This window comes from Lithobates pipiens, unplaced genomic scaffold (genome assembly GCF_037356315.1).
Source record: "Lithobates pipiens isolate NorthernLeopardFrog02 unplaced genomic scaffold, aLitPip1_a1.2 Scaffold_18, whole genome shotgun sequence".
Lineage (NCBI taxonomy): Eukaryota > Metazoa > Chordata > Amphibia > Anura > Ranidae > Lithobates > Lithobates pipiens.
Genome location: NW_027507758.1, coordinates 98,093,437 through 98,115,154, shown reverse-complemented (window position 1 = coordinate 98,115,154; position 21,718 = coordinate 98,093,437). Strand labels below are relative to the sequence as shown.

The 21,718-nt window shown below is 44.8% G+C and overlaps 1 protein-coding gene across 2 annotated transcripts in view; it reads left to right on the top strand.

Moving 5' to 3' along the window:
• The window catches only part of APLF (aprataxin and PNKP like factor), a 401,298-nt gene extending 399,816 nt beyond the window's left edge, over nucleotides 1–1,482 (top strand). For both annotated transcript variants that reach the window (XM_077485939.1, XM_077485938.1), the window contains exon 11: nucleotides 1,084–1,482. In XM_077485939.1, coding sequence (XP_077342065.1) covers nucleotides 1,084–1,286 — 203 coding nt within the window. In that variant the 3' untranslated portion in view covers nucleotides 1,287–1,482. The remainder of the gene's footprint in view (nucleotides 1–1,083) is intronic.
• The last annotated feature ends 20,236 nt before the right edge of the window (nucleotides 1,483–21,718 follow it).

The following is a 21,718-nucleotide window of genomic DNA, read 5'->3' as shown; positions in this document are numbered from 1 at the left end:
ATGTGGCACGGATGAGCACTGATGTGACATGGATTGGCACTGATGTGGCACGGATGAGCACGAATGTGGCATGGATGAGGCACAGAAAGCACAGATGAGACATGGATGGGAATGGATGAGGAACAGCTGAAGCATGGATGGACACGGATGAGGCATAGATAGGCACGGATGAGGCATTGGGTGGACACAGATCAACAATGTGTGCACTTCAGATCAAGCCCACTCGCACTGCTGCAGTGGCTCCCTCCTCTCATCTCACACTGTACCGATTGGTGTGAGTAGAGGCGAGAGCTGGACCGGACATGCGCTGGTTTGTTGACAAGTGATTGTTCCATCATGGGCAGAGCGATCACATGGTAAAGGGCCACTGTCATTGGCCCTTTACCCCGATCCGTGATGCACCAGGTCCTCTGGACCTGGCGATCAGACACTTCCGGATGCACACACCAGGGGGAAATGGTTACGCTTTGACAAAAAAACTTGGAACTTGATTGGTTTCTATGCAGAGCCAGTTTTTGTACTTTTGCAAGTTTTAGTACATCAACCCCTTTGTGTAAGGGCAGCCTGTTCATTTTAATGGGCTGACAATGGACCAGAAAACACACATGCATTATTTTTACCAACATAGACACTTTTTTTAATGTATTGGGGTACCATTGATAATCGCACCACAATGCATTAGCACAGGCATTGTGTTACCATAACACACAGCAGTGAAGCCAGCACACAGGGCTCATACAGTGGCTTGTGTTTCCTCTGAAATATCAGTGGAAAGGGGACAATTCACTCAAGTCATACAGTCCAACAAGTGTGTAAGAACCAAAAACAATAAGTACCTTTTTGTGGCCACTCATGTGCTGTCAGTCCACAAAACACAGAGAACTGGACTGGGCACAACATTTTTCAGTTTGATAGATCAAGAATTCCATGTTAGCTACTCTTCCATTGCAAAGAGTGGGTTGCAATAATTTATTTCAGCAATCAATTTCTCATAAACTGCATCCTGGTGTTTTGTTATCTCTGTTTGACTCTATTACTTTAAACTATGACATGTTTTAGTTGGGTTTATTTTTCTTTCCATAGCTAAAAAGAATGATGACAGTGATGATGATGGGGAGCCCAATGAATATGACCTAGAGGACAGCTTCATTGATGATGATGATGAGGAGGAAGAGGACTTCACTGATGAGGATTCAGACTGGATGCCGGACTCTCAGGATAAAGACAGTGAAGATGTGCAACAGCTGGTAAAAGAAGCAAAGCGTTTTGTCAAAGGAAAACACTGATATCCAATTTTTATTCCCTTTTAATGTTTGTGATGTACAGATAAGTTTAAAGCAGATACTTTAATATAGAAATTACTATTTTGCTTCTTTTCAGCTCATACAACACATGAATATGTTTATACTAATATGATATATTTGTTATGTTACAGTAAATACCTATAGAGCATTTGAAGCAATAAAAATAATTGCAAATCAACGTCTGATTTTTTATTTTTTTAAGTTGTAAACACAATAATCAGTACTTGCTCTCATGCCAAGAGGATCCCATATAAAGAAGTCCAAAAACATTCAAAAGGGTGTTCCAGCCTTGAAAGGGTCAATCCTATTTTGGTCGCACCACCTTGCAGCTCTCTTGGCCAGCGGGCACTGGAGACTGTGAACACATAAGCAGGAAAAAGAGCGCACAGGCTCTGGTGGGAAACCTTTTATTAAATGGATAAAATAAAATCAATTCACTCAAACATTAGTTAGTAGAGCATGTTATCCACATCTACCCATCCTTAGCACTGCATACCTCTCTGGTAAAAGCTCCAGCTGATAAGCTGAGACTGGGCTAGCCAAATCCGAGTGCAGCTGACGCCACACTGCATGCTGACAGGTCTCGCTGATGGGAAGCTTCCCTGGCTGCTGGGTGAGCCAGCGGCACCCTAGGAACTACATGATTAGAAGGGCTGGCTGCTTATAGGGTGTACAGGCTGCTGCTGTCATAGCTTTTACCGGGGAGGTACCTGGCATGCAGTGCTGAGGATTGGAAGATGTGGATGACATGCTCTACTCTACTAATATTTGTGAAAGGATTAATAGTATTCTTATAATAAAAGGTTTTGCACCAGAGCCTGTGTGCTCTTTTTTCTGCTTATGTTTTTTTTTATGTTGTAGCAGTACAGGTACTGTTTATGTTCAAGACTTGCAGCTATATGATACAGTATTGTATAGCACCTAAGGTCATATTTATATGACCTTATCAGCTATATGATAATGTATGGTATAGCACCTAAGCTCAAATTTCCATCCTGCTATAACTAATTCTGTATGGTTTATCTCTCCTTGCACTTTCATTTAATCTATCACAGCAATCATGTGATCAGGAAGCGGTCCTCCCAATTTCTCATAGTTAGTATGAAACCCGGAGATGTTTTTTTGACAGCTTGGTCTCCATGTTGGGAATATGCTATAAACAGACTGATATAGGTTTTCACAGATTTTCTGTGCACCCCCATGTAACAAGGTTCTATACAATGAAACCTCTCTATTAGGCTTCATTGTATATGAGCTCAAAGAAGGGGTGGTGCTGGAACCAGTGAACACACGGGTCTGTTTTTTTCCAATTCTTATGTGGCACTAACCCGTAGGAACCACTACAAAGATGCCCAGGGTTCCTTTTCCCAACTCAAATTTTTTTTTTCATTTATGGCCCGTGCACATTAGACAGCAGAAACAAAATGGCAGAACTGCTGTCAGAATAAAATCAGCATAAAAAACATCCCTATAGAGCATATTGGACATGCACTTGGCGAGCTTAAAAGCTGTGTTTAAGCACGCCAAATGTTTTTTCTGCTTGAAAGCTTCTCTCAAAAGCGAACTATGGACACACAGACTAAAATAGAGTTGCCTCTACAGGCTGAAAGAAAACAAAAGAAAAACACCAAATGCTAGAGGTCGACCGATATGGGTTTTTCTCTGGCCGATGCCGATATTTAGAAATCATGGCGGCCGATGGCCGATATATGATGCCGATTTTTTTGGGCCAATATGTTAGGCCGATTTTTTTTTATTTTTTTATTTTTTTATCCCCCTTCATCTCATAAAACCTAACAGACACCTTTCCCACTGGGGCGTTTTTTTAGGCGCTTTTGGGCTAAAAATAGCGCCTGTAAAGTGCCTGCAAAACGGCTCCCCTGCAGTCTGTGTGAAAGACAGAGTGCTTTCACACTGAGGCGATGCAAGCAGCACGTTTGGAGTGGTGTATACCGCTTCTCCACCACTCCTGCCCATTGATATTAATGGGCACCACTGCCCAAGCGCATTCAATGCGATTTGGCAGCGGTGCTTCACGGGCGCATTTAACCTCTTCTTCGGCCGCTAGCTAGGATTATATGCGCCCCACTAGCAGCCGAATAGCACCGCTAAAATTATGGTAAAGCACTGCTAAAACTAGCAACATTTTACCATCAACGTCTGCCTGCTCCAGTGTGCAAGCAGCCTATAAAATAAAAACAAGTACTCAAAACTTTTGGACGAAAAAAAAAAATGGACTTACTTTACTGTTTTCGTTTTTTTTTTTTAAATCATTTAGTGTATTTTTTTTTCCCCCCAAAAAAATGCATTTGAAAGACCTCTGCGCAAATGCCGTGTGACATAAAACGTTGCAACAACCGCTATTTTATTCCCTAGGATCTCTGCTAAAAAATATATATACTTTTTGTGGGGTCTAAGTGATTTTCTGGCAGAAAATACAGGACTTTTACTTGTAAGCAACAAGTGTCAGAAAAGATTTAGTCTTTAAATGGTTAAACTGAGAACTTCTACACACTGAGATGAGTTCATTCATTCAAGTGTAAACATTGTATCTTTCTGTTCTTTTCTTGGCAGGCTGCCCAGAGAGGAGGAAAGACGTTTCTATGACGACTCAGGCAACTTACACTGACTTCTATTACAGAAGTCTTTCCAAGTCCCGCTGTTCTAAATCGGCCTTTTTATCAGCTCAATCGGCCGATGCTGATTAATTAAAAAACTGCAAATATCGGCCGATATATCGGCCGGCCGATATATCGGTCGACCTCTACCAAATGCCTGTATAAGCAAAATTTTTTGAACTTAGTGTACACGAGGCTTTATTGGATGTTGTATAAGCCATCGCCTACTACATGTCTTCCATCACTTGTGATCCAGAACTTCTCTATAACAGAAACTTGTAGCTGTGTAAAGACAGAAAGTAATGTAAACTGTCATATGGAGGCGGAAACTGCTGCCCTCTTGTTCAGCAAATGCTACTTTGTGGTTGTCATGTTGTAGTTTTAGCTTCATCAAACTCAAAAAAAGTATAGTTGTTAAATGGCTGCATGACTGTCTCAAATCTGTGACTCAGAAGTATTGACACCTCCAGACAGCTAGCACTTTGAAAAATAGGTGAGCTGTGACTGACCCCATATTTGTCTCACGACAGGTAAACCTTAAAGTCTCAATGATCTGCTTTACCTCTCCTGTATGTGTTCTGCCCATCATCTGTCTGAAAAGAACTGGTACAAGTGAGAAGCCAGGAGGAGAGAAGGCGGCAATGTTCTTTTCTTCCCACTGTCTTCAGTGTGTAATGATTTTTATACAATGGATGAGAGAAGATTCAACAAGGAAGTGGAACAGATCTATGACACTAATCATTTCCTCTCGCTTATCACAGTCGCTAGCAGAAGAAATGTAACTAAATGAGCAGCAGATGAGGTGGAGGTGGGGATACCAGTGCAATAGTTGCTGCTGATAGTGACTGCTTCTGTTCTTAAAGTAAGCCTGTCACGTTTCATGAGCACACTGTAACAAGTGCATTGACAGTCATACAGATATTTACTTGTTTTCACTTTCATTTTAAAAAGGGAATCTTTAAAAAAATTACTTCACTTACAATTAGGAATACCTTGGAACCTGCTGACTAGTCAACACATTTGCATGACGCACCCATCAAATCAATCTCTGCAGCTATTACCTTTTGTACCACCCCCTCACTTTTAGAATGTAAGCTCTACGAGCAGGGCCCTCCTGTACCTTTTGTATTGAACTGTACTATAATTGTGTTGTGTTTCCTAATGATAGGTGCTCCTGTCTCTGTATTTTATAAAACAAAAAGCTATACCTCATTTCAAAATGCCCCTCGGCGCTCATGTAACTGGCCGGCTATCTCCTCTTCCTGTCTGACAGCTGCAGCGAGCAGAGCCTAGATTCCCCCACTGACATCAGTCGGGACAGCAGGAGGAGAAGAGAAGAGAGTCGGCTGGTTATGTGAGTGCCAAGCAATGCTCTGAAATCAGGTATAGCCGGCATTTTTTTTATAAAACACAGAGACAGGAGCATCTATCATTAGGAAAAGCACATGATTATAGAAGGTATTAAAAGTAATTTCAGAAGCAGGAGGGGAGGGGGCAGGCACTTGACACAGAGCATACAAACAGGGAGTGGAGGGGGCAGGCACTTGACACAGAGCAGACAGGCAGGGAGGGGAGGGGGGAGAGGACAGGAGAGACAGCGGATGACAGAGGCGCAAAAAATGACCACAGTGTCATGGCTCAGCAGCTTTAATAAACAATAGTAAGTTTACAAAGGGGAGGACATGGCAGAAGCAGGCAGGATCAATCAGGTATTTCAAGTGATTGAGGGGCCAAATTACACAGCACAAGCACTCTGCAGTATAAAATGCTTTAAAGGAACAGGATTTTTTTTTTTTTTAGGGTAACAAACACTTTAAAGTGCTAGCCATCTGGCTGCTAGGCTGTGTCACAGAAGTTGGGCTGACCTACTAACTTCAATGCTTTTACCAGAAAGAAGTGTGCCATTTGAAAAAGTCATACACTCTTATCTACATACTGTATGTGTTCCAGGGTACTGGTGAAAATATTGAAGCAAGCAACAATAACACCATTCGGTGTTTTCAGAGGGATGCGTCAGAAACTGCACACTCCATAATTTCTCAAGGGATATATAAATGTCTAAACAACAAGAAATGCCCCAAATACTGTATCAATAATATGTCCCTATAAAGGTATACAAATATATCTTATTTTGTAATGGGACAGTAAGAGACACAGAGTGAAGTAATTCAGGGAAACTGGGTTATGCTAAACAAAACCAAAGAAAATTCCCAGCTCAACTCACCAACCAGTCTGCTACCAACCATATTAACCCGTCTAACAGTTTGCATTAAAAACAGGGGTTTGGTTAGCACACGTTTGTGTTGCTTGCTGAGAACTTTACAGGTCCAGGATTGTGTTGCACCCCTCCAGTAGTATCCTGTTTTGAGGACTCTTTAGTAAGTTTTTCTACTGGAAGTACAAAGGCTATTCAGATGGGGAATATCCCCAGGATCTAGACTATTCCCAGCATGTCTGTGTGGGCACCATAGGGCCGCTCAGTACCTCAGCTGCAGTAAGTCAGAGCTTTGCCTTTTTGTACAGAGAGCCTGGTGGTGCTTTACTTGAACTAGTTCTACCCTTAAGGAGTTAACATCTGGGGCTCAGACTTTGACACCTGATTGCTGGCCCGTCAATGGGAAGAAGAGCTGTGCAATATTTAAATATGGAGCTTAAAGTTGATGTAAACCTTCACATATACCCAGTGAAGTGAACAGCCTCTGATGATACACAGAGATGAAACAAATCTCCCTACATAAGTCTTGCATATATATCTGCTGTCTTCAGCTTTATATATTATTTAGAAAGTGAATCTTGTGTTAGATTTTCTTCTTCCTGTTCCAGCAGTGGGAGTGGAGTCTTTGCATAAACTGTGTGACAGCTGATTGGAGGAAAGGCACACATCCCCACTCCACATATGCAGAGGAACTAAAATACTTGCAGAACTGTGCTATGAATAGACCAGCTCTCTGCTAATATATTTATAGCACCCACCCAGACACACATTTCAGGCTGCTTTTTTCTCATGTCTTGTCAGAAGTTATGCTGATAACAGAAGAACGGAGCAGCAGAAAAACACAGGACTTAGTGCTTTAGAAATATAAGTAGACACTACATATACAATAGCTCACAAAAATTGGGCACAAAGTGTCAATATTTTTTGTGGCCACCATTGTTTTCTAGCACTGCCTTAACCCACTTGGGCATGGACATCACAGAGCTGGTGAATATCAGAGACCTTGCGCTCCTCCACCTTCAGTTTGAGGATGCCCCACAGATGCTCAATAGGGTTTAGGTCTGGACACATGCTTGGCCAGTCCATCACCTTTACCGTCAGCTTCTTTAGCAAGGCAGTAGTCTTCTTGGAGGTGTGTTTGGGGTTGTTATCATGTTAGAATACTGCCATGCAGCTCAGTCTTCGAAGTGAGAGGATCATGCTCTGCTTCAGTATGTCACAGTACATGTTGGCATTCATGGTTCCCTCAATGAACTGTAGCACTCATGCAGCCCCAGAACAAGACACTCCCAACACCTTGCTTGACTGTAGGCAAGACACACTTGTCTTTGTACTCCTCACCTGGTTGCCGCCACACAGCATCTGAACCAAAGAAGTTTATCTTGGTTTCATCAGACCACAGGACATGGTTCCAGTAATCCATGTCCTTAGTCTGCTTGTCTTCAGCAAACTATTTGCGGGCTTTCTTGTGCATCATCTTTAGAAGGGGCTTCCTACTAGGACCATAGCCATGCAGACCAATTTGATGCAGTGTGTGGCATATGGTCTAAACTAACTAGCTGACCCCCACCCCTTCAACCTCTGCAGCAATGCTGGCACCTCTCATTCCTCTATTTCCCAAAGACAACCTCTGGATATGATGCTGAGCACGTGCACTCATCTTCTTTGGTCGAACATGGTGAGGCCTGTTCTGAGTGGAACCTGTCTTGTTAAACCCCTGTATGGTCATGAACATCCTGCTGCAGCTCAGTTTCAGGGTCTTGGCAATCTTCTTATAGCGTATACCATCTTTATATAGAGCAACAATTCTTTTTTTCAGATCCTCAGAGAATTTTTTGCCCCACCTCAATCCTCTGGACAATCACCTTGGGCTCCCTGCTGCCTTACAGTGACAAGGTCACAAATGGCCTTAAACCTTCCCAGCAAGGGCAGCTCTTATGATCTGCCATACTATCCACTAACAGTGCTTGTAAGGGTCTTGCAGTGTTCTACCTAAGGATCCTGATATCCATGGCCCAAACCACTATCCCCTTCCTAAGTCATAACACTCCTCAGAGTCTTCCTTAATTCCTTCAGGAGTGGATCCCTCCTCTGTATTATCTAGGCAGGTATTCTCTGCTACTATGTGTGAGTTTATGGAGAACATTTTAGCCATGTTAGCTGAATCAGCGCACAGGGGACATGTCTAAACCTCCATGCCCTCTCCTGCAGATCCCATCTTCAATTTCCCTGGGATTGCAGCTGCTTCTGTTCAATCAGCCAAGAGGATTGTCCCAATCCTTATTTGAGGAGTTGGTACAGGAGGTGTCTCAGTCTACAAAGATAATGCCAAAACCTAAAGATTAGGGATGAGCCGAACACCCCCCGGTTCGGTTCGCACCAGAACTTTCAAACGGACCCCAAATTCGTACGAACTTTAGAACCCCATTGAAGTCTATGGGGCTCGAACGTTCGAAATTAAAAGTGCTAATTTTAACGGCTAATATGCAAGATACTGTCCTAAAAAGGGTTTGGGGACCTGGCTCCTGCCCCAGGGGACATGGGTCAATGTCTAAAATGTTTTTAAAAATGGCTGTTTTGGCAGGAGCACTAATTTTAATGACGATTAAAGTGAAAAAAAAGGGGAAATATTCCTTTAAATATCATGCCTGGGGGGTGTATGTGGTATGCCTGTGAAGTGCCATGTGTTTCCCGTGTTTAGAACAGTCCCTGCACAAAATTACATTAAACGGAAATAACATCATTTAAAACTGCTTGCGGTTTTAATGTTATATCTGGTTCCTGCAATATGGTTGAAAATCATTGAGAAAAATTGCATGGGTAGCCCTCCCTGCCCATTACCAGCCCCTTTGGGTCTTGTACACATATTAAGGGGAACCCCGTACCCATATTAATAAAAGGAAATGCGTGTGGCCCCCAGGCCCTATACACCCAGAACAGCAGTATACAGGCAGTGCAAACAAGACGGGGACTGTGTAGGTTTGTTGTGTTAAGTTGAATCTGTTTGTAATTTTCAACTGGTACATTTTTAAAGTGTAGCTCCAGTCAAAAAAACTATTTTTAAGCTTTTTGGAAAACATAGGGAAGGGTTATCACCCCTGTATAATTTGTTTTGTCGTCCATCTTTTTTCATCTCACTTGCTGTTGTCTCCTTCCGTTTGCAAGTAGGAGATGTTTGTAAGTTGGATGTTTGAAAGTAGGGGCCTGCCCTATATGCTCTGCAGAAATGGCGGAACAAGGTGTTGGTTTTGCCACAACATTGCAAGCCCTGAAAGTGACTCTTGGTGGGCGCTGGAGCGCCCTGCTGTGAACGATTATATCAAAAATTGTAATTACATGCCATTGTTGAACAGTGGTAGAAAAATTGACCTTTGGTGGTTGTGGTGCTGGTGCCACAACACTATAAGTCCTCACAGTTACTCTGGGTGGGCACAGGAACGGGCCCTCCTGTGAAATAATATATCAAGAATTGTAATTACATGTCCCTGTTAAACAGGGGCAGAAAAATTGGGCCTTAGGCACTGGTGCTGGTGCCACGACACTGCAACCTCTCCCATATACTCTAGTTTTAGTGCAAGAATTAGCCCTGCTGCAAAGCATTGCATCAAAAATTGTAATTAAACGCCCCTGTTAAACAGGGGCAGAAAAATTGGGCCTTAGGCACTGGTGCTGGTGCCACGACACTGCAACCTCTCCCATATACTCTAGTTTTATTGCAGGAATTAGCCCTGCTGCAAAGCATTGCATCAAAAATTGTAATTAAACACCCCTGTTAAACAGGGGCAGAAAAATTGGGCCTTAGGCACTGGTGCTGGTGCCACGACACTGCAACCTCTCCCATATACTCTAGTTTTATTGCAGGAATTAGCCCTGCTGCAAAGCATTGCATCAAAAATTGTAATTAAACGCCCCTGTTAAACAGGGGCAGAAAAATTGGGCTGATGGCATCACCCAGAACCAGAAATGTTCTTCCAACATATCAGCGGAGGAGGAAGAGGATAGACAATCAACATAACAGGACAGTCACTCAGCATCAGCATAGGCAGTCTTGAAGGGATGTGATATTTCAAAAAAATTATTCAGTTACATCAGCTTCAGGTGCTTGGTAGCTGTGGGTGATCCAAGACTGATTCATCTTGATGAAGGTCAGTCGATCAACTGATTCGGTGGACAGGCGCACCCTGTGATCGGTAACAAAGCCACCAGCAGCACTGAATGTGCGTTCCGAAAGAACGCTGGATGCAGGACAGGCCAGTAGCTCAATTGCATACTGTGCAAGCTCTGGCCAGTGATCCATCCTCAAGACCCAGTAAGCCAGAGGATTTTCGGTGGGAAAGGTGTCCAAGTCTGACCTTGCCCCTAGATATTCCTGCACCATGTAAATCAGATGCTGGCGATGGTTGCTGGAACCGATCATACCTTGGGGCTGCGGACTAAAAAATTGTCTGAAAGCATCAGTCAGACGGCCACCTTCTCCACCGCTCCTTCTGACTGATGCCTCAGCAACACGTTGTCCAGGACCAGGAGTTTGTAACCTCCCAGTCTCTGGGAACGCGTTGCACAGACCTTTCTGCAAGGCCTCCCGGAGATGTCTCATCCTCTGCTCCCTCTGCGATGGCAAGATAAGGTCGGCAACCTTACCCTTGTACCGTGGATCAAGGAGAGTGGCCAGCCAGTAATGGTCCCTCTCCTTGATCCAAAGAATACGAGGATCCTTCCGCAGGCTTTGCAGGATCAGGGAGGCCATGCAGCGTAGGTTAGCTGAGGCATTCGGTCCGGAGTCCTCTGGGTCACTAAGGACAACATGATCCGCAGCTACCTCCTCCCAGCCACGTACAAGTCCACGTGTTTCTTGGGACTGTAAATCATCCCTACAAGACTGCTGCTGCTGATGCTGAGTGCCAGCCTCCACCTCCATGCTGACACAATTATCCTCCTCCTCCTCTTCCTCCTCCTCATCCTCTTCCTGTGTGATGGGTGGCACAGCAGGAACACTGTCTGGATAAAGGGGGCCTTGAGAGGCAAGGAAGTCCTCCTCTTCCTGCCTCTGTTCTGCCTCAAGTGCCCTGTCCGTTATTCCACGCAGTGTATGCTCCAAGAGGTGGACAAGAGGTACAGTGTCACTGATGCATGCACTGTCACTGCTCACCATCCTTGTGGCCTCCTCAAACGGTGACAGGACAGTGCATGCATCCCTGATCATGCCCCACTGGCGTGGTGAGAAAAAACCGAGCTCCCCTGACCCTGTCCTGGTGCCGTAGTCGCACAGGTACTCATTGATGACCCTCTGCTGCATGTGCAGCTGCTGCAGCATGGCCAACGTTGAGTTCCACCTGGTGGGCATGTCACATATAAGGCGGTTCTTGGGCAGGTTCAACTCCTTTTGGAGCTCAGCCAGCCGAGCACAGGCATTAAATGATTGGCAGAAATGCACACAGACTTTCCTGGCCTGCTTCAGGACATCCTGTAAGCCCGGGTACCTGCCCAAGAACCGCTGCACCACCAGGTTAAGGACGTGAGCTACACAGGGCACATGGGTCGGTTGTCCCTGTCGGAGGGCGGAGAGGAGGTTGGTGCCATTGTCGCAAACCACCATTCCTGGCTTAAGCTGGCGTGGCGTCCACCACCTCTCGGCCTGCCCCTGCAGAGCTGACAAAACATCCGCCCCAGTGTGGCTCCTGTCCCCCAAACAAACCAGCGCAAGAACGGCATGGCATCATTTTGCCTGCGTACTTGTGTAGCCCCTGGAACGCCTACGGAGCACCGCTGGTTCTGAGGACAGAGCACTGGAAGAGGCCATGGAGGAAGAAGAAGAGGAGGGGATGGAGGAGAGAGGTGTGTCACAACCAATAGTAGCATTTTGGAGGCGTGGTGGCGGAACAACCTCCAACACTACTGCACCTTGTCCTGCATCCTTCCCAGCTGCCAGAAGAGTGACCCAATGGGCCGTGAAAGACAGGTAACGTCCCTGTCCATGCCTGCTGGACCGTGAGTCAGCGGTAATATGCACCTTACCACTGACTGCCCTGTCCAGCGAGGCAAGGACATTGCCTTCCACATGCCAGTAGAGAGCCGGAATCGCCTTCCGTGAGAAAAAGTGGCGTTTGGGGACCTGCCACTGAGGAACCGCACATTGTACAAACTCACGGAAGGGGGCCGAGTCTACCAACTGAAAAGGCAGCAGTTGAAGTGCTAGCAATTTAGCCAAGCTAGCATTCAACCGCTGGGCATGTGGATGGCTGGGAGTGAACTTCTTTCGCCGGTCCAGCAGCTGGGGCAGGGACATTTGCCTGCTATAATCGGACGTGGGTGTACTGCTAGCAGAGTGCCCGGAAGCACTTGGCTGTGACACACCTAATTCTACACCTTCATTCCTCTCAGAGCAGGTTTCAGAGAGGACTGAAGGTCTAGTGGGGTTGGAGATGCCAGCTGATGAGGAGCAAGGAGAGGTCCGCTTTGTTCTTTGGTGTGGGTCTTTGAGGTACGCTTGCCAACGAGCTGCATGGCAGGTCAACATATGTCTGGTCAAGCATGTGGTGCCCAAGCGGCTGATGTTTTGGCCACGCGAGATACGCTTGAGACATATGTTGCAAATAGCAGCGGTGCGATCTGATGCACTCGTCTCAAAAAAGGCCCACACCAAAGAACTTTTAGAATAACGCGCAGAGGCAGCGCCCTGCACAGGCGGAGCTCTGCGGTGTGATTCAATCCGTGTGCTGCCCCTAAGCTGGCCCCCGGAGGGCATCCTGCCTCGTTGGACATGTGCCTCCTCCTCCTCCTCCTCCTCCTCTCTCCTACCAGGCACCCACGTGGAGTCAGTGCCCTCATCATCCCCTCCCTCTTCATCGCTGTAGCAAACCTGGCAGTATGCTGCAGCTTGTGGAACATGACTGCCAGTTTGCTGTCCTTCTGGAGCATCCCCTCTCTCTGCATTCACGCTACTGCCTTCCTCTAGCTGAGTGTCATCATCAGAGCCTACAAAACACTGGGCATCCTCCTGGAGCATGTACCCAACACTGTGCTGAAAGAGTTCAGGAGACTCCTCAGGAGGACGTGGTAGGTCTAGGGAAGGAGTCACTGATGATGACATTGAGAGGAGGGAAGACGATGCATTGGCAGCTGCTTTGCTAGTACCCTGAGACTGGGTGAGAGAGGATGAAGAGGATGAAGAGGGCTTGGTCATCCACTCTACCAAGTCGTTGGCATGTTGCGGCTCAACATGTCCAGCTGCCGAAAAGAAGGACAAGCGTGTCCCATGGCCACGTGCTGATGACAATGCACCGCGTCCACAACCAGCACTGTTGTCTCTAGACACAGAGCCTGCTTGCCCTCTTTTATCGGCTCGCGCCTGTCTGCCTCTCCTTGCTGGCCTTCCAGACATGGTAATGGCCTGAAGGGAGTTGGGTAAAACAGCAGTTGGGTAGTGTATATTGTGCTGGAGGCACACAACACCCACTAACTCCTGCAGATGCCTTTATTATAGAACACCAGCAATAAAGGGTAGATAAAGGGGTATACTGTACTGGAGGCACACAACATCCACTAAGCCCTGCAGATGGCTCTATTAGAGAACAGCAATAAAGGGTAGATACAGGTGTATATTGTGCTGGAGGCACACAACACCCACTAACTCCTGCAGATGCCTTTATTATAGAACTCCAGAGATAAAGGGGTATACTGTACTGGAGGCACACAACACCCACTAAGCCCTGCAGATGGCTCTATTAGAGAACAGCAATAAAGGGTAGATACAGGTGTATATTGTGCTGGAGGCACACAACACCCACTAACTCCTGCAGATGCCTTTATTATAGAACACCAGAGATAAAGGGGTATACTGTACTGGAGGCACACAACACCCACTAAGCCCTGCAGAAGGCTCTATTAGAGAACAGCAATAAAGGGTAGATACAGGTGTATATTGTGCTGGAGGCACACAACACCCAATAACTCCTGCAGATGCCTTTATTATAGAACACCAGCAATAAAGGGTAAATACAGATGTATACTGTGCTGTGCTGGAGGCACACACAACTTCCAATAACTCCTGCAGATGGCAGATGGCTCAAATAGAGAAGAGCTATGTAGGTGGATATAGCGGTGTGTACTGGGTACAGAGCACGCAGACAGCACGCACAAGCTCCTAACAGTGACTGCAAGCTCTATTATAAAAGATAGATATATCGCTAGCTATATAGGTGCGGTGAATATAGCGGTGTATACTGCGGTCAGGGCACGCAGACAACAACCACTACAGAAGAGCAAGATTGAAAAATCGGCCGATAACGATCGGTGTATACTGTGTTGAAGGTACACAGAACACCCACTAACTGCTTCAGACGCCAACACACTACACAAGGCCGCTGCGCTGGCGGCCTTATATAGTGTGGGGCGTGTACTACACAGCCTGAGCTATGATTGGCCACAGGCATCCTGCCTGTGGCCAATCATGGCTCTCCTCGCTGCCGGCGCTGTGATTGGCCAAGCATGCGGGGTCACAGTGCATGCTTGCCCAATCATGAGCCAGCAATGCACTGCGCCATCGCAGTGCATTGTGGGCCGTGAGCGCCACACGAATTTGGCACGAACGGCCCATAATGTTCGGAATTCGCCGAACGGGCGAACAGCCGTTCGACTCGAACACGAAGCTCATCCCTACTAAAGATATATCATTCCTTTTTCCTGAGCATAAGCATATGCTTTGATTTAGGGCTACCTGCACCAGCTATACCTAAATAAACCTGTCTGTGTTATATTAAAAGCCCCAGCCTGTTGGGATCTTTGTAGTACCTGCAATTCTGCAACCTGTGTTGTATAGGATTTGGCCTAATCTGAATAAAGTCTTTACTCCTCACAAATGCTTTGCCCCGCAATTTCCTATTGAGAAGGGTTTCTTCAAAAGTAAGCCATCCACGTAATGGATAAGGCCATTTCTTATCTTAACATGACCTTGCCATTCCTGTAGAGGGCATCCCAGTGTTTAAAGAATCAGTGGTTTAAATGCTGGAAACCAGTCTTTCCAAGACCTTATTTTCCCTTGCAGGTACTTCCCTGCAACCTGCCCATACGGTTAAGTCCCTCTGTCAAACCTTAAGCATCAGGTCCAGGGACACGACCCTGAATTCTGGATCTATCCTGAATTCAGCCTTAATCTACGGTGTGGACAGACTAAGAGATATTATATGGCAAATTTCCAAAATGAGCCTCCTTTCGGTATACATGTGGAAGACCCTCCTCAATGCTGAGAAATACAGGCAGATACCTATCGATCATGCCATACCATCAAAGAGGCGTGTGAATGGCTGCAAATTTATTCTGCAGCAGGAAGAATTAGAAGGATTTGAGGCAGCCTATATCCACAGAAGATCTGTGGTTAATTATCCAAGATGTTTGCAACAACCTACCTGCCAAATTCATTCAAAAACTGGGTTCAAGTGTTCCTACAAGAATTGATGGTGTTTTTAAGGCAAAGGGTAGTCACCCCAAATATTGATTTGATTTGGATTTCTCTTCTGTTCATTTACTTTTCATGTTGTTATTGATAAAAATTATCTATTAACACTTCTATTTCTGAAAGTATTCTTTGCACAGTACTTTACAATACTGTACATAATCGTGATATATATCTAAAATCATTTACAGTACAATGTAAAAACATTCCCTGTTTGACATAAATAAATGCAAGTATTTGACTTGGGTCACTCATCATGGTGGTTATTCTCATATATCATCATACCTCAACTATAAAAAAAACCTTACAAATGTGACATGTTCACTGAGTCTTTAAGCATACTGTTATGTCCTCTCCTCCAGAGTCAGAGTCTGATATTCAGGCAGTTGTTTAACCACTTCAATACTGGGCACTTTCACCCTCTTCCTGCCCAGGCCAATTTTCAGCTTTCAGCACAGTGACACTTACTGAATACTGAATGGCAATTACTCAGTCATACAACACTGCACCTATGTGAAAATTTTATATTTTTTTCACACAAATAGAGCTTTGTTTTGGTGGTATTTAATCACCACAGGGTTTTTATTTTTTGCTAAACAAATGAAAAAAAGGCTGAAAATTTTGCAAATAAGTAGTTTTTCTTCTTCATTGATGGGCACTGTTGAGACGGTACTGATGGGCACTGATGTAGCTGCACTGATGGACACTGATGAGTATGCACTGATGGACACTGATGAGGCTGAGCTGATGGGTACTGATGAGGCGACACTGGTGAGGCTGAACTGATGGACACTGTTGGGGCTGATGAGGGGGCACTGATGGGCAGTGATGGGGCACTGATAGGCAACTTTGGGCATTAATAACCTGCACTGATGGGCACTGATAAGCTGCACTGATGATCAGTGCCCTGATTATCATTGTAAATGTGCCCTGTCAGACTTGCAGGTTACCGAGTCTCCTTTCCTTACCCTGTGCCAGTGCATGAGGAAAGGAATGTCGATAACCTCCACATTTTTTTTACATGTGATCAGCTGTGAGTGGACACAGCTGATCACATGATAAAGGGTCACTGTGATTAGCTCTTTACCTCAATCTGTGATCAGCAGTCACAGAGTGCACCCGATGCGTTCCCCAGGGGGTGTGCGTGAGGGATGTTCTGGGAGAATGTATATGGATGTCCTCACAGAACAACAGAGCCGAGCTGTAGCTATCTTCGGCTATGGCACAGTGTTGAAATAGTTAGGGACCAATCTGAAAAGCGTCTGGGAAACCTTTCTAAGTCCTTGTGTTCCTTAGCAGGTCCTGTCTTGCAACCTGTTACTTCTGTCATGGCAATTTTCCTGACCCTAGGGGTCGAGTCCAAGATCTCATCTAAGGAATCCAAAGCCATCCTTATTGATCATTTACTTGATCAATACAACCTGATTTACACCTTTCCTTACGTTAAGCTCCCTCCTCATCTGCTCCACAAGGTTTGGATGGAGGGCATTGATTTTCATCCTGCTGAACTGGCCCAGAAGGACATAGTACTCCAATGTCATACGATTCCTGACAGAGACCCCTTAGGCAATTCTAGATTGTCCAGGTGTTCTGCCTTTGGGACCAGCTTATCACCCTACTTCATGGTTGCTGGCTTTGATTGCATAGCTGTTAAAGCCCAGGTCCTAAAAAAATGGGTCTTTCTGACTCATTCATACTCTCCTGAAAACTTGGAAGTCCACATGAATGCTCTACCAATGCATATGGAAAGCTTGCTGTGCCAGATGGAAGATGAGAAAATGTTATTACAAGAAATCCTCTATTGGACAGGTCCTGGCCTTTCTACAATCTGGACTGGGTCAGCATACAAAAATTAAAAGGACTGGGACTTTATAAGTGCTGAAAGCTCGTTTTAGAATACTTATCCATACAAGGTCATACATTTACAATTGAGTTTTATTATATACTATATAAAGTGTATCTATTTGAAAAAATAGACATGCTTTAAAAACATGAAATATTTATCACAACTCATTGTAATAACACAAGCCCCCCCCCCCCCCCCCACACACACACAGTAATTCCTCCTCAAGAAATTATGGAACTAGCACTCATAAATAGAAATTAGATCATTTTGCACAGGGCAATATATCACATGAGAGAGGAAATACATGAACCAACGTGTTTCGCTTCTTCAGGGGCTTGGAGAGGAATGATACATTAGAGTTAAATGAGTATTTATTGACTTTTGGAGAGCCACTAAGGGTGTTGCACATTCCTGTCAGATCAGTCAGACACAGGACTGGGCACCTAGTGACACATGCCAAGTGGAGATATAGGCCAGACAGAGGAGCCTTAATAAGAGTCCACAAGTTCAGTCTACCACATAGGGGTTAGCAGTCCAGGCTATTGAATCCAAAAGTTATAAGGAAAGGCAGTAGGAAAACTTGTGTTTGAGGTATATACAAGTCCCAGTGACGAAGATTGTATACAAGGTATCCCTCATAAAGGTCTTTGTGAGACATACAGCATGGGCTTGTCATAATGTCTGCTAGATAAGTGCCTGACTTAGCTGCCCTATCTTATAAAAACTGTTTCTGATTCACCACAAGGACACTTTTTTTTTTCAGGCCCAGAGCCTCTTTTCTTCCCAAGTCGGTCTCTTCCTTCCCCCTTAACCAGGACATTGTTCTTCCATGTATATGTCTTCCTTAAATTCTTTCTAAGGGGATATCCCTATTTTGCTTAGATGTTTATAAAGCTGTTCATGACTATCTCTCAGTTATCTTCCCTCAGATCAACTGGCTCACTCTTTGTCATGTTGAAAGGTCCCCACAAAGGACATTCTACCTACCATTCCACCATTTCCCAGTGGCTCATGAAGGTCATTGTTCAAGCCTACCAAGCGGAACTACATTGAATCTGATCCCTACTTTGTCTGAGCCTACTTTGTCTCCCTTATTAATACCTTGTCATCCAGTCCCTGTCCGCTCTTCTCAACCTTTAACTCTCTGCTTCGTCACCCACCCCCTCCACCCACTAACTCACTGCCTAAGAGATTGCCAATCACTTCAAAGACCAGATTGAAGCAATTTATGAGGACACCTCCACTGTGTGTACATTTTCCCCACCCAACATCCCTTGCCTAACAGCACATTCAACACTCTCCTCTTTTGATTTTGGCTACTACTGAAGAGGTTACAAAACTTTTCTCAGATGCCCATCTAACCAACTGTTCCTTGGATCCTGATCCCTCACAACTACTATGGTCACCCTCTTCTTCTACCCTATGCTCCCTCACTCACATCTTCAATCTCTCCCTCTTTAGTGGCACCTTCCCCTCCCCTCTAAAACATACGTAGATCACTTGCATACTTAAAAAGCCCTCACTGGACCCCACCAATCTGAACAACTTAAGACCCATCTCATTGCTCCCATTCACCTCTAAACTTCTAGAAGGCTTAGTCTACAACCATCTTAGCTCCTACCTTAGTGAACATAACCTTCTTGACCCATAAGAGCCTGGCTTTCGCTCGCAGCACTCCATGGCCTTACTAAAACTCACTAACGATTTACTAACTGCTAAAACCAACAACCAGTACTCCATACTCCTACTACTTGACCTCTCTGCGGCCTTTGATACTGTTGACCACCCGCTCCTTCTCAATAAACTACATTCCCTTGGCCTCTGAGATTCTGCTCTATCCTGGTTCTCTGCCTATCTATCACAGCGCTCCTTCAGTGTCACCTACAACTCTGTCTCCACCTCTCCATTGCCCCTTTCTGTGGGGATCCCCCAAGGCTCTGTTCTTGGACCCCTTCTCTTCTCTCTCTACACCTCCTTCCTTAGTCACTTGATAACTGCCCATGGCTTCCAATACCCCTTATACGCCAATGACACCAAAATCTGTCTACTCCTCACCTCACTCCTTCAGTCTCCTCTCGCATTACTAACTTACTAACTGACATATCAGCATGGATGTCGCACCACTTCCTTAAACAAAATCTCTCTAAAACGGAGCTATTACTATCCCCCTCGCCCGTGCCCCCCTCCATGACTTTTCCATCAAAATCAACAATGCAACTATCAGTCCCTCCCCTCACGCCAGGGTACTAGGTGTAATCCTAGACTCCGACTTGTCATTTCAGCCTCAAATCCAATCGTTGTCAAAAGTTTGTAGAATTCACCTCCGTAACATCTCTAAAATTCACCCCTTTTTAACAAATAAAACCACCAAACTCCTCATTCACTCCCTTGTTATCTCTCGCCTTGACTATTGCAACTCCCTTCTCATTGACCTGCCTCTCCATATGCTATCCCCTCTTCAGTCTATCATGAATGCTGCTGCCAGGCTTATCCACCTTACCAATCACTCAGTGTCTGCCAATTCCCTCCTTCAATCCCTTCACTGGCTCCCAATCACCCAGCGAATTAAATTCAAAGTACTAACCACAACATACAAAGCCATTCACAACTCTGCCCTGAGCTACTTCAATCTTGTCTCCAAATCGTCCTCTCTGCTCTTCTCAAGACCTCCTACTCTCAAGTTCTCATCTCCTCCTCTCATCCTCCTCTCCAGGATTTCTCCAGAGCCTCTCCCATCCTCTGGAACTCGCTACCTCCATCTGTCCGGCTATCCCCTACTCTTGCTACCTTTAGGTGATCCCTGAAAGCCTATCACATCTCTAATCTTTTACAACTTCCATCAGCTCAGTCCCCACAGTTACAATCTTTTTTTACCACTTGCCCCACCCTATTAGATTGTAAGCTCTTCTGAGCAGGGCCCGCTTAAGCCTCTTGTATTTGATTGTATTGTAACTGTATTGTCTCCCTTTTATATTGTAAAGCACTACATAAACTATTGACACTATATAAATCCTGTATAATAATAATAATAATAATCCCTAAAAGCCAATAACGCAATTTATATCATTCTTAATTTCAAAGAAAACTCGCCCATCCATCCATGCTTTAGTTTGCTGAGTAATCACTTTGACCCTCCTTCCTACCCCCCAACATTTCTGACAGTGGCCATCTTGAGTAAGGGCAAGTGATTCATGTAGCATTTACTTCCTGGAATCCATCTGACATTAGCTCAGGCATGCAGGCACAATGGTGTGCTTAGCTGAGAGAACTCCTCCTCCCCTCCTGAAGACTTCTGGGATGCATGACATAATTTGTCTTGGCCTGGAATTCAAGAAGTAACTGAAGAGATGTAAAAAAAAAGTTTAAAACATGTAAATGTGATAACATTTTCATATCTATTTATGAATTCCAGCAGAAAAATGATTAAACAATAGTTAATTTTGATTGAGAAAGTAAAGTTCCTCTTTAAGAAAATGATTCCACCCTTTCTAGTAGGGGTCACTCTACCACATCATCAGTACTTACTAGGCTTATAGGCATAAAGCATATATTTCCAAGATTTGCAAGGTCACCACCTGGCCTTCCACTCATGTTCTCTAAGTTTTACCAGGTTGGTGTTCAGGCATCTTTGGATGGGTACATGGTTCAAATTCCGAACAAATTTTCTTTTGAAAATCGTAGCTAAAAACCCCTTTCTAGTAGGGGTCACTCTACCACATCATCAGTACTTACTAGGCTTATAGGCATAAAGCATATATTTCCAAGATTTGCAAGGTCACCACCTGGCCTTCCACTCATGTTCTCTAAGTTTTACCAGGTTGGTGTTCAGGCATCTTTGGATGGGTACATGGTTCAAATTCCGAACAAATTTTCTTTTGAAAATCGTAGCTAAAAATCTTTTCCTTAACATTTTGCACCATTAGTGGGCTGCAGCAATGGCCGATTTTCGTAAGGCTATTGAATTTAAGTGATTGGGCAAAGTGGACATTTTTGGAAAAACTAATTTCTAATCAATGATGGGAGAATCATACGAGAAATATAATGGAAAAAGAAATGTGCAGAAGCTTTGACCTGGAAAGAAAAGAAGATTCCCAACCATTAATTTTTTTTCTATAGCAACATTAGGTGAAATTGAAGGCTTGGTTGGTCGAATATTGAAATCAATAGTGGCACAATCGGATCACAAAACGCACATGATTTTTGAAAGAAAAGCTAGCTAGCATTAGCTTTAGATTTAACCACTTTCCACCCACACTATAGCCGACAGACAGCTACAGCGCAGAC